Here is a 13,885-nt window from a genome sequence, read left to right as displayed (position 1 = left end):
AACAATGTGAAGCTCAATTCACTCAAACTACATATCAGAATTGTTAAGCCAACTTGGCATCATAATATTTTTCTTTTTTATATGTATTAATATTAACTAATGTTATTTTTTAAATTAGAGATCAATCAAGTGTAACAAATGTTCTGTATCACGATAGAATAATCAATTGTAACAATTTATTTGTAACATTTGTATTGTTTTTAAAAACCTGTTTTTACATTGTTGTTGTGGTTTTTTTTTTATATACGAAGAAAATAAAATTATGGTTCGTGCGTTCACGTGCTTAACGAATTATCAATTGTCGATTTTTTAATTTATTTTTCAATTTTAACAAACCCATTCGAACCGTGGGTAAAAAAAGGAGGTGAATTGGTGCAAGAGCTCAGTATTTAAGGTTTGATCATAAACTAGGAATACTTTACAATTCACTCTTTTTTACATTGGCGACCGTGACAGGACACCGTTTTGCATAAACGTTGACAAACGTGCACTGAAACCTTACATACGGATTTCGTGCATTGTTGGTGTTTTTTCGTTAAACGTGAGCAAGTGATCACAGAACTGTTACGTGGATAATTTTCATTTGCTGTAATAATGTCTGAACCATCTTTATCATCAAATACCGGTAGTCAAGGTAATGCCTCAAATAATAATGTTTCTAATCCTGTTCCAAATATAGATGAGCTTAGACAGCAACGTGCGTCTTCAAAGGGGAGCCTTACACGAATTAAGAACATTATTGATGCGTCAAATAATTTGTCTCCTACTGAACTTGAGTGCAGGTTAGGTATGGTCGAATCGTATTATAAACAAGCATCGTATTATCAAGGTCAAATTGAACGTTTGTTACCACAAGATACATGTCGCTCGGAAATTGACGAACTATATGTCATAGTAAAATCACGTATTCTAAATCTTCTCGGCAACAGAAGAAGCTCACAATCACATGAACATACATTTTCAATGCCTCAAATGCAGTACAATCGTTTGCCTAAATTACGTTTGCCGAGATTTGATGGCAAATATCTCGAATATAAAAATTTCATAAACTCTTTCACGAATCTAGTTCACAGCGATCAATTCATTCCACCTATTGAGAAGTTCAACCATCTGTTATCGTGCCTATCCGGCGAAGCTTTGTCAACAATTAAGTCGTTCCAAGTAACTGAAGAAAACTATGGCAAAGCACTAGACAGATTGAAAGAGCGGTATGACAATGATACAATCATTTTTTTAGAAAACATTTCATCTATTTTCGAAGTGGATAAAATTTCTAAGGCTGATTCTAAACAACTTAGACATATCACTGATACTATCTCAGCTTTGTACAATTCGTTACAATCACTTGGAAGTTTTGAAAAAATTTGTGATGCAATTATCATACATCTTACAATTACCAAAGTTGATCAAGAAACTAAAAAGAAATGTGATGAATATTTAGATAACTCTAATCTTCCATCTTGGAAACAATGTTGTGCTATGCTTGATAAGCGATGCCAACAACTCGATGCTCAAACGAGGCATAGTGTGAAACCGCAATCAATTCAAACTTATCAGCCGCATTCATTACAAAAGGTTAGCAAGCCAAAGCAGTATTCATTTGCGATCAAAAATATTCCTGAAAGGTCGTGTACATATTGTTCCAAATTAGGTCATAATATTTCTACTTGTATCAATTTCATCGCACTTCCATTAGAACAACGTCGTGATCAAGTACAACAGCACCAATTGTGTTTCAATTGTTTATCAAACCTCCACACTGTATCACAATGTAGCTCAAAATATTCTTGTCGATTTTGTAAACAACGTCATCATACGTTGCTCCACAAACATGATTTAAATACGTTTGTAAATTCTAACATTTCATCATCAAGAAATGATCAACTTAGTAATCCAGTTACACATGCTACTTCACAAAAGAGTGTTAAGAAGACAAATAGTACCATTATTTTAGCAACAGCTCTAATTCTCATAAAAGATTCTACCGGAACGTACCAAATGGGCCGAGCGCTTTTAGATTCATGTTCGCAAGTGAATTTCATTACCGATTCTCTAGCACGGGCTCTAAACTTAAAAAGGTCGAGATCTGAAATAGATATCGTTGGTGTTGGTTCTTCTGTGCTGAAAATTCAACATAATACGCAAACTACAATCCGATCACGGATAACCGAGTTTGAAACATCACTAGATTTTCTCATTTCAAAGAACATTAGTAGCTATCATCCAGATAAAGCATTTTCGTTGAAAGATTTAAATATTCCATCACATATGGAACTTGCAGATCCAGAATTTAATGTCCCTAAAGGTATTGATATGTTACTTGGAGCAGAAGCTTTCTGTTTGTTGTTAACGCAAGGTCGAATGTCTTTGGGTAAAAACTTACCAATTTTACAAAATACTGAATTTGGTTGGATTGTATCCGGAAGGTATGCTTTGTCACATAAACCGATTGAAGCAGTCAGTCATTGCACCATCACTTCAATCGAAGCTTTGAACAAAAATATTGAAAAAATGTGGCAACTAGAAGACGTCTCTAATAAACGTCAGAAGTGGTCAGAGGAACAAATCATGTGTGAACAACATTTCATTGATAATGTATCTGTAAACTGTGATGGAAGAATTATGGTAAAACTACCATTTAAAAATAGTACAGATTTATTAGGTAACTCTAAAGATATTGCGTTACGTCGATTTTATGCTTTGGAAAAAAAGCTTGAAAAGAATATTCAGCTCAAAGAAGAATATTCAAAATTCATGAAAGAATACGAAGAATTGTTACATATGTCATTGATTCATAGTCCAAATTTATCAATACCTCATTATTATATTCCGCATCACTGCGTGCTGAAGTCAAGTAGTGAATCAACTAAGTTACGCGTGGTGTTCGATGCTTCTTTCAAAACGGCATCACAGGTCTCACTAAATGACATCCTTGCAGTGGGTCCTACCATACAAAAAGAATTACTCATTAATCTGCTACGTTTTCCTTGCCATAAATATGGACTTATGCGGACATAACGAAAATGTATCGTCAGATTATGGTACATCATCAGGATAGGAATTATCAGTTAATTTTTTGGCGCAATGACAAGTCGTTACCCGTATCAACATACATGTTAAATACAGTGACTTACGGAACTGCTGCTGCTCCATTTCTAGCTATACGTAGTTTATCCTATGCAGTCGATACATATCCTGGTAACCATGAGCTTGGAAAATCAATAATAAAAGACGATTTTTATGTTGATGATATGTTAACAGGGGCTGATGATTTACTTCGCCTTCAACAAATTAAAAATGAAGTTACTGACATACTTCAATACTTTCAAATGCCGTTATCCAAATGGCATAGTAATCACCCTGATTTAAATTGTTCTGCAGCGTGCTCCATCACTACCAATAGTGATGTAACTAGTGCACTTGGTGTAATTTGGTGTCCAATTGATGATTATTTTACGTTCAATTTTAAATTGAATGATTCTTCAAATACCATTTCCAAGCGATCAATCTTATCTACAGTCGCAGCATTATTTGATCCAATGGGGTTGATTAGTCCGATTATTATAAAGGCTAAGATACTTCTTCAGAAACTGTGGATCTTGAAGTATGATTGGGATGACGCAGTATCTGACACAATTTCACAGGCTTGGAGAGAAATTATCATCAATTTTGAACAAATATCTACTTTCAAAATTCCTCGTTTTGTTTTAATGTTAAATCCAGTCAGTATAGAAGTTCATGGATTCGCTGACGCTTCAACAAAGGCTAATGGTTGCTGCATATATTTTAAATGCACGGATGCAATTGGCAATATATGTACCAAACTCGTGACTTCCAAATCTAAAATTGCTCCTTTGAAACAACGGTCACTTCCCCGTTTAGAGCTTTGCGCGGCTCACCTTCTGTCTAAATTTTAGCATCAACTTCAACCTAATTTCAAAAGGTCTTTTGATAACGTATTTTTTTGGACGGATTCACAAATTACGTTGCATTGGATTCATACTCATTCTTCAACATTATCAACATTTGTTGGAAATAGAATAGCAGAAATACAAGAATTGACTAATGGCTTTGAATGGAGATATATACCATCAGAATTAAACCCAGCAGATCTAGTATCTCGTGGATGTTCTACGCGAGATTTAGTTAAGTCCCAATGGCTAACGGGACCATCGTTCCTCAACAGTTCAAAAATTGATTGGCCTTTAGAATTTACTTCGTATTCATTGACTGATGAAGAAGTAAATTTAGAAAGAAAAAAAACGGCATTTATAATTGAAAATAAACCCGTACCATACGTTTTGCTTAAAATAAACAATATTAGTAACTACTTAACATGTTTAAGAGTAATAGCATACATTATCCGCTTTAAAACTCGATTGAAAAATGAATACATTTCTGCTACTGAGCTTGACAATGCTCTTCATATAGTAGTGTGGGTAATTCAACAATACAGATTTAGTGATGAAATTAAACAATTGGAACAGGTGGGTCATGTTAAAGGAAATTTAGCCACATTAGCGCCATTCATTGATAAAAGCGGAAATTGTTTCTTATTACGTGTTGGAGGTCGTCTAACAAATGCTGATACACCAGAAACATTTAAACATCAATTGTTGTTACCAAAGGATGAACCATTTGTTCAACATCTGGTAATGTACTTTCATCGGGTTAACTATCATGTTGGCCCTCGTGCATTAGTTGCAACTATTCAACAACGTTTTTGGATAATAAATTGCAAATCATTAGCAACTTCAGTTATAAAAAAATGTGTCCATTGTGCACGATATAAAGTCAAACTAATCAATCAAATAATGGCACCTTTACCAAAGGAAAGGGTTACACCTAGCAGACCTTTCACAGTTACAGGCGTTGATTTTGCTGGGCCTATTTTTACATATTTAAAAATTCGTGGTAAAGCACCGTATAAATCATACATTGCGGTTTTTATTTGTTTTGCTACTAAAGCAGTTCATTTAGAGGCCGTTACTGATTTAACTAGTGATGCATTCATTGCTGCTGTAAAGCGATTTGTGGGACGACGAGGTTTGCCAAGGATAATACATTGTGACAATGCGACAAATTTTGTGGGTGCTGAAACAAAATTAATAGAACTTCGAAAAAATTTTCATCAAGATTGCATGAAAAATGCAATTATTTCTCACTGTGCAAAGTCAGGAATAGAATTTTCATTTATTCCTCCTCGCGCCCCACATTTTGGGGGTCTTTGGGAGGCTGCTGTAAAAACTGCCAAAGGCCATCTATATCGCACATTGTCTAACGCTCATCTTACGTTCGAGAACTTACAACATCATTAGTCGAGATTGAAGCAATCATGAATTCTCGACCGCTCACAGCAACTTCAACAAACCCCAATGATTTCGAATCTCTGACGCCTGCGCATTTTTTGATTGGTACATCATTACAAGGTATTCCTGAGCCGTTTTTAAAGAACGAAAATATTGTACATGCCCAACGCTGGCAACGAATATCAGCAGCAAAAACACACTTTTGGAAGAGATGGCAGAGCGAATATTTAGCAGACTTGCAGAACCGATATCGTTGGAAATATGATCAAGGTAATGTTGCAGTTGGCAACTTGGTTATCATTTATGACGAGCACGCTCCTCCGATGAAATGGGTAATGGGTCGTATTGTGAGTGTGAAAACAGGCGCTGACGGACGTGTTCGCGTTGCTGATGTACAAACACCAACAACAGTTTTACGACGCCCTGTTGCTAAGTTGGCACTTATTCCAATTAATTGAAATTTAATATTTCAATAGGGGCCGGGATGTTAAGCCAACTTGGCATCATAATATTTTTCTTTTTTATATGTATTAATATTAACTAATGTTATTTTTTAAATTAGAGATCAATTAAGTGTAACAAATGTTCTGTATCACGATAGAATAATCAATTGTAACAATTTATTTGTAACATTTGTATTGTTTTTAAAAACCTGTTTTTACATTGTTGTTGTGGTTTTTTTTTTATATACGAAGAAAATAAAATTATGGTTCGTGCGTTCACGTGCTTAACGAATTATCAATTGTCGATTTTTTAATTTATTTTTCAATTTTAACAAACCCATTCGAACCGTGGGTAAAAAAAGGAGGTGAATTGGTGCAAGAGCTCAGTATTTAAGGTTTGATCATAAACTAGGAATACTTTACAATTCACTCTTTTTTACAAGAATGTTACGGGACGATTTATCATACGTCTTCCTTTTATAAATGACAGATTCGCTTTGGGAGATTCGAAAGACATTGCTACAAATAGATTTCTAGCACGAGAGCGTAGACTTTCAAAGGATAGTCACCTCAAACGACAATACGTAGAGTTTTTAGATGAATATGAAAAATTGGGACATATGACCGAAATAGATATTGAAAGGATTATGTCACCACATTACTTTATACCACACCATTGTGTGCTTAAACCTGATAGTACCACCACTAAGTTACGTGTGGTATTTGATGCATCATCCAAAACAACATCAGGGCAATCTCTCAATGATTTACTACACATCGGACCAACTGTTCAAAGTGAATTACTATCTATTTTATTACGATTCCGTCTTCCTCGTTATGTGTTTACAACAGACATTGAAAAGATGTGCCGACAAATACTTGTACATCCAGAAGACAGACAATGTCAGCTTATCGTTTGAAGAAATGAACCAAGTCAACCTATAAAGTACTTTGAACTCAACACAGTAACATATGGTACAAGATCAGCACCGTATCTAGCAACCAAATGTTTGCAAGTTTTAGCTGATGACAATATGCAAAATTATCCATTAGGTGCATCTGCTCTCAAACAAAACTTCTATGTAGATGACTGTTTACACGGGGCAGATAGTCTGAGAACATTGTTGGAAACTCAGAGTCAATTAAACAAAATACTGACAGCAAGCGGTTTTAAATTGCGAAAATGGTGCGCAAATCATCCAAGTCTACTACAAGGAATTCCACATGATGACTTAGAAGTCAATTTAGATTTAGAAAATAATAACGATACAACAAAAACTCTTGGGTTATCCTGGTGTCCAAAATCTGATAGTTTATGCGTCAAGGTTAAATTGGAACCTGTTTGCAGCACGACGAAGCGCAGTGCAACCTCAGATTTCGCAATGCTATTCGATCCACTAGGACTTTTGTCACCAGTTGTGGTGATGGCAAAGATTTTTATTCAAGAATTAAAGATGATTTAAAGATGGATTGGGATGAAAAACTGCCGACTGAATTACATAAACAGTGGTTAGAGTTCCGGAACAATTTGACAAAAGTAAATTGTCTGCAGATATCTCGTCATATTTTCAAAGGCGAAGTTCCTGCCAACATTCAATTACACATCTTTACAGATGCATCAGAAAAGGCATATGGTGCTGCAGCGTATTTGCGATCAAAACTTCAGAATGGTCAAATTATTGTACGACTATTGTGCGCCAAATCTCGGGTTTCACCTTTGAAAAGGTTGACATTACCTCGTCTCGAACTTTGTGCAGCTGTGGTTGGCGCAGAACTAGCAACAAGAATAAAGAACGATCTACAAATAAGAAATTACCAGACGTTCTTTTGGTGTGATTCACAAATAGTGATATCATGCATCAACTCTCCATCATCAAAGTTTCACACTTTCGTTGCAAACCGAGTAAGCAACATTCATCAATTAACAGCCACAAGTCAGTGGCGCCACGTCAGTTCGGAACACAATCCAGCTGACATTTTATCAAGAGGCCTTGCACCCCATAAACTACAGTCATCAAGTATGTGGTTTTATGGACCTATGTTCCTGCATGGTCGGGAAAAACTGTGGCCTTCAAAACCATCATCAGCGTTAAAATCCGAAACCCTCATTGTTCCTGAACGGAAGAAGGAAACTCCAGTATCTACATTGTCTGTTGTTGAAGGCACAGTAAATCCTGGAGAGTTCATATACTCAATACGACACAACAACTCATTTGGAAGACTTCAACGGATATTATCGTATATATTAAGATTCGTAAAAAGAACCAGAAGAAAACAAAATGATCATTCAAGCAATTTTTTGACTCCAGATGATCTAGATGCAGCACATCAGGTCATCATCAAAAGTATTCAATATGCAGAATTCAAAAATGAAATCAAAATTATGAAATCTGATGGAAGAATAAATAAGTTCAGTGCATTGGCATCACTGGCACCTTTTATTGATAATACAGGCATCATAAGAGTTGGTGGACGGTTGGATGCAGCCTCATTATCGTATGACGCCAAATATCCTATGTTGTTACCTTATAACGACCCCATTGTCAAATTAATAATGAAACAAGTCCATAAGAAATACATGCACTGTGGTCCGCAGTCTCTCCTAGCTAACATGCGTCAACGATACTGACCAATTAAGGGCAAATTGATGGCAAGGTCAGTAGTACAACATTGTGTACGTTGTACTAAAGTAAGACCACGATTTTATGAACAACTGATGGGTAATTTGCCAGCGACAAGAGTACAACCTGGGCGACCATTCCTCACCACTGGAGTAGACTTTTGCGGACCCTTTTGGATACATTACAGAATCCGAGGCAAGAAACCACACAAGGCATACATTGCTGTGTACTGTTGTTTTACAACTAAGGCAGTTCACCTCGAAGTAGTTAGCGATTTAACCACAGATGCATTCATCGGATAGCTGAAACGTTTTATTGCTCGAAGAGGACACTGCAAAAATTTGTTTTGTGACAATGCCACAAATTTCGTGGGAGCAAGCAATCAATTACTTGAACTTGCAGACTCAATTCAAACAAGCAAGGCACAAGAGAAGATAATTAACGAATGTAATGAAAGAGGAATAACATTTAAATTTATACCTCCTCGTGCACCGCACTTCGGTGGACTGTGGGAAGCAGCAGTCAAATCAGCAAAACACTTATTGATACGAAGTACTAAGACGACTTCACTAACATATGAGGAACTAGAGACTGTGGTATTAGAAGTCGAAGCAATACTGAACTCTCGACCATTGACACCTATGTCGAGTAATCCGAATGACTTGTCAGCACTAACACCTGGTCATTTCTTAATTGGAGAACCACTCACAGCAATGGCAGATGCAAAGGCCCAATCAGGAAATATAAATCTGGTGACAAAGTGGAAATTAGTTTCTCGCCTCAAATTGGACTTTTGGGAACGTTGGAAAACCGAGTACCTCACTGAACTACAATGTCGACACAAATGGAAAGCAGCCAATCTAAATATAAAAGAAGGTACCCTTGTAATCATCAAGGAAGACAATGTTCCTACATTAAAATGGCCGCTTGGACGTATTTCAAAGGTATATAAGGGAGATGACGGTCTTGTTCACGTGGTCGATGTTAGAATGGCATCAGGAACTCTAAGACAAGACAAGATTTTTGACAAGACTAGCGCCTCTGTTGCCAGCCGATGAACAATCTCCTGTTTCTGATGAACAACTTTCAAAAAGTTTTACAAAAGCGAATTCGAAAACACCACACGAAGACGCAGATCAAGACGAGCCACCTAAAAAGTATTCACGGCCAATGTCTAATTCATTACTGTGCACAATGTTATTATCTCTATTATTCTTGCCATTGGTATTAGGGAATTCAGTGAATGTAACACGTTTCGACAATAATTTAGGAATATACTTTGAATCCATTGGCTTGATGAAAGTAGCAACGGCAGAATGGAAAATGATTGTTTACTATGATCTTCATCCATATTGGACCGAAATAGACTCCTTCAAAAACGGGACTAAAACTATCAAACGTTTATGTTCAGAATTGCAAGCACATACAGCATGTACTTCTCTCTATACTCATTTTAAACATGTAAGAGATGAATTGTTGCAAGACCAAACATTATTATATAAAAGCCGGAACAAGCGAGCTGCAATTAACATAGTAGGAAATATTGCACACACCTTATTCGGAGTGCTTGATTCAGACTACGCTGAGAGCATGTCTGACACAATAAACCAACTTAACAGTAGAGATGATTATGCAATGCAGTTAATTCATAATCAAACATCTATTATAGATTCCACAATAAATATAATCAAACGAGATGAAGTTACCATGCAGTCCCGAATGAATCATTTGCAAAAGCAGGTTGATGAGTTTCTGAATAGAATTGGAACTACAACAGAACAAATACATGTCACTCAATTACTACTTTCATTATCTGCAGAACTCACATTAATGGTATCCAATCTTCAACACATCCAGTCGGAGATAATTGATGTGCTTACAGACACACATCATGGGAAAATCAGTCCACTGCTATTAACTCCTGATCAATTAACAAAGGAGATTAACAGAATCAAAGGCCACTTACCATCATCGCGTACACTACCGTTCACAGAAGACAATTTGACCGATTTTTACAAGCTAATGAAAGTAAAGTCAACAATTAAAAATCAGCATGTATTATTTTTAATACAACTACCACTGCTAGACAAGCAGCAATTTGAATTGTTCAAGACAACACCGATACCGGTTGTAATAAACAAAACCATGATAATTATCAAAACTGAAGTGGAGTACTTGGCAACCAACACTGTTCGAGATCAGTACATTCCATTTGATGACCATGAGTTACGGGAATGTTTTTTAACCAAGGATAATATATACCTTTGCGCTAATAAACAAACAAGACTAGGTATAGCATCATCGGTACGTTCATGTGAAATTAATCTATTTAATGGTAATCAGTCAACAACATGCAATATAATAAAACTTCAAGGAAATATTGCATTGAAACAACTACACAACCCGAACCAGTGGCTATACGCAACAAAACTTGAAACATTGATGTCAGCTAGTTGTGAGACCTACTTGAGTCAGTTCTCACTGAAAGGATCCGGAATGCTTACATTTGAACCTACGTGCATCATTAAAAACGCAGAAATAACCATACATGGCCACTATTTTATATCCAGCATTGTATCCACGTCATTTCCACGATTTGGAAATTTATCAACAGTTGTACACATTAATGAGATGCAGAAAATCTTCAATACAACACCAAATGATGTAAAAACACAACTCAAAGAACTCACAGAATTGCAAGGCCGGCTAACTAAGGAAAACTTGACATATCTTCCCTCTAGAGTGCGATTAAACAGTATTCATCATCATACGATAAGTTATTTGGCGTTGTTAATTTCTATAACAATAATCATAATCATTACTTGGAAAACCAAACACAACAGATGTCAGAAACACACAATAAGCGAAATTTCAACACGAGGAAATGATATGCAAAATGCAGAATTACGTCAACAAAATTTGGACTTCACTGTGACCACAACCTAGGACAAGTTGAGTTGGCACTCAACGGCGGGGAGAATGTTTATGTTTGCATTCAATATTATTTAATATTTTTGTTTTTTTTGTTATTTGTTTACCTGTGTTTACATATTATTTGGGCCAACACTGCGACCAGTCATTGACCAACGAAAAGTGCAATTTTGCATTATCAGCTTTTCTTGTTGGTCAATGCACTGAAGAAAGTGTGTAATATGTTGGCCTATAATTATGTCAGCACAGCGTAGGCAAATTTATTTATTTGTGAATTATGCATTAATATTTATTGTTAATTAATGCATAATTTAATAGCTTTTTAATAAAATAATTTTGTATAAATATAAGAAATAATTTTAATAAAGTTCAGAAGGAAAAGAAAAAGAAACGAAATCAATTATAACTTTCTTACTTTCTCGCATCGATTAGTTTGGGTTTCAAGTGCTCAAACTAATCAACATAGAAAATACAAGTAGTTTGGGTTACAAGTGCTCAAACTACTTTACACATAAAAATTGGCTACCAAGATAACACAGATTAAGGATCTGGGTTAGCACCAAGTAGCGTACACACCCCTTTTGGAATAATTCTGCCTCTTACCCTAGAGGCACTAGGCTATTCAACTGGCTGACTAGCAGCTCAGTTAGCCCTATTTTAGGTGTGGTAGCTCCATCGGTTCCGACTCACGTCAATAGTATTTTAGTATATTCCATATCGAATGTAACGAACGACTGACTCGTGCACAAGTGCTGTTGCTCTATATATGCATTCATTGCGTGTCCGTGTTTCGTGTCGTTCATATGTTCTAGCATGCACATGTTTGGCTGGTGCTGCGAATGTGCACATGTTTGGCTGGTGTTGCGAACGTGCACATGTTTGGCTGGTACTGCCACAGTACCCCCCTCATAGCGGGGGAGCGCATGTAATACCGCGCTATCGCCTTGTTATCGCTCTATTTGGTGAATGCGCGCAACTTGGCTGGAAAGTGCACAGTTTTGCCTGCGCGTGTGACCACAGATCTGGTTTCCTGCTGGTCTTTAAGGACGGTTTCGACTCCTGGTGCTTGTACTGAAGGCGGTTCGGTTGTTCTGCTGCTGTCAATGCCATCTGAAGTCATGAATGCTAGTTTCAGCCTGTCTACTGCTACTGTGACGTCTTTATCTTTCACGCTTATGACGTAGTTTTTTTCATCGCGACGAACTACTCGATAAGGGACCTCGTAAAGCTGTTCTAATGGTGCCCGTACGCGATCGATGCGTAGGAATACATACTTGCCCTCTGACAGCTCGCTGGGTACAAAGACTGGTTGTTGACCGTGTCGCAGTCCAGATTGAGTTCGTACATTACCTAAATTTCTGCGCAGTAACTTTACGAAGTCGGTTTCGCTTGGTTTGATTTTGACTTCTGTCAGCAACTCTCCCGGGACTCTGAGAGGGTTGCCGTATAACATCTCTGCCGGACTGGCGTATATGCCTGCTTTCGGCGCTGTCCTGAGGCCCAACATTACTAAAGGAAGAATTTGGGTCCAGTTACTGAAATCGTGACAACGTATGGCTGCTTTCAGTGTTCGGTGAAACCGCTCGACCATGCCATTGGCTTGGGGGTGGTAGGCAGTTGTGCGCCAATGCTTTATTCCTAGTAGTTTCGTCACCTCTGTAAATATAGTGGACTCAAATTGACGTCCTAAGTCGGTTGTGACTGCATGCGGGGTGCCGAATGTGAAACCCAGCCATCGATGAATGCTGCTGCCACCTCTTCTGCTGTGATGCCCACTAAAGGAATGGCTACTGGCCAACGCGAAAAACGATCGATGCATGTGAGAATATAACGCTTTCCATGCGACGGTGGCAATGGGCCCACTATATCCAAGTGAATGTGTTGAAATCAGCCATCTACCGCTGCAAAAGAACCGATACTCGTACGGGTATGGCGTTGAATCTTGGATTTTTGGCATGCAACACACCTTCGGACGAAAATTGCTGTATCTTTAGCTATACCGGGCCACACGTATTTTGTTTGGACGATTTTGCGAGTTGCCCTGATTCCGGGGTGAGACAGGGAGTGAAGCTTGGACAAAACCTGCTGCCTGCAATTTGCTGGGACGTATGGGCGAATGTGAGTGCTGGAAACATCGCAGTACAGTTCAACGTCTGAATCTGGTAGTTTCCATTTTTTTAATACTAACGTTTTTTCGGGCTGGTTGTCTAACAATTTCTGCAGCTCTGGGTCTGTTGTTTGTTCAAACGCAATTCTTTCCACCTCGCTTGCTTCACACTGGACTGCTGCAATTCGAGAAAGGGAGTCCGCTACCACATTATCAGCTCCCGCTATGTGACGGATATCGGTCGAATATTGGCTCACAAACTCTAGTTGTCGTGCTCGTCTAGGAGATGCTCTTTCGCTTGCTTGCTGGAATGCATACGCGAGTGGTTTGTGGTCGGTGAATATTATAAACTCGCGGCCTTCTAACGCATACCGGTAATATTGGACAGCTTGATAAACCGCTGTCAACTCTCGATCATAGGCGCTGTATTTCATTTGAGCTGGACTCAATTTTCTTGAGTAGAACGCCAATGGC

The 13,885-nt window shown here is 37.6% G+C and overlaps 4 protein-coding genes across 4 annotated transcripts; all 4 read left to right on the top strand.

The window, feature by feature from the left end:
• Positions 1–594: 594 nt before the first annotated feature.
• Positions 595–3,018, top strand: LOC119664237. Its single transcript, XM_038073766.1, has one exon. The coding sequence runs from the start codon at positions 595–597 to the stop codon at positions 3,016–3,018; it is 2,424 nt and encodes an 807-aa protein (XP_037929694.1).
• Positions 3,019–7,217: 4,199 nt separating this feature from the next.
• On the top strand, positions 7,218–8,381 carry LOC119664228. Its single transcript, XM_038073758.1, has one exon. The coding sequence runs from the start codon at positions 7,218–7,220 to the stop codon at positions 8,379–8,381; it is 1,164 nt and encodes a 387-aa protein (XP_037929686.1).
• Positions 8,382–8,399: 18 nt separating this feature from the next.
• On the top strand, positions 8,400–9,431 carry LOC119664217. Its single transcript, XM_038073755.1, has 2 exons — positions 8,400–8,472; positions 8,776–9,431. Exons 1-2 carry the CDS (start codon positions 8,400–8,402, stop codon positions 9,429–9,431), a joined length of 729 nt encoding a protein of 242 aa, XP_037929683.1.
• Positions 9,432–9,567: 136 nt separating this feature from the next.
• Positions 9,568–11,319, top strand: LOC119664210. The gene has a single exon (XM_038073746.1). It carries the CDS (start codon positions 9,568–9,570, stop codon positions 11,317–11,319), a length of 1,752 nt encoding a protein of 583 aa, XP_037929674.1.
• The last annotated feature ends 2,566 nt before the right edge of the window (positions 11,320–13,885 follow it).

This window comes from Teleopsis dalmanni, chromosome 1 (genome assembly GCF_002237135.1).
Source record: "Teleopsis dalmanni isolate 2A chromosome 1, ASM223713v2, whole genome shotgun sequence".
Taxonomy (NCBI): Eukaryota; Metazoa; Arthropoda; class Insecta; order Diptera; family Diopsidae; genus Teleopsis; species Teleopsis dalmanni.
This window is presented reverse-complemented; position numbering and strand designations above follow the sequence as displayed.

Bases quoted from the DNA above. Each gene is read 5' to 3' on its own strand.
- LOC119664237 (XM_038073766.1), top strand. From the start codon at position 595: ATGTCTGAACCATCTTTATCATCAAATACCGGTAGTCAAGGTAATGCC.
- LOC119664228 (XM_038073758.1), top strand. From the start codon at position 7,218: ATGGATTGGGATGAAAAACTGCCGACTGAATTACATAAACAGTGGTTA.
- LOC119664217 (XM_038073755.1), top strand. From the start codon at position 8,400: ATGGCAAGGTCAGTAGTACAACATTGTGTACGTTGTACTAAAGTAAGA. The intron at 8,473-8,775 runs GTAATTTGCCAG...TTGAACTTGCAG, and splicing joins ATTTTATGAACAACTGATGG to ACTCAATTCAAACAAGCAAG.
- LOC119664210 (XM_038073746.1), top strand. From the start codon at position 9,568: ATGTTATTATCTCTATTATTCTTGCCATTGGTATTAGGGAATTCAGTG.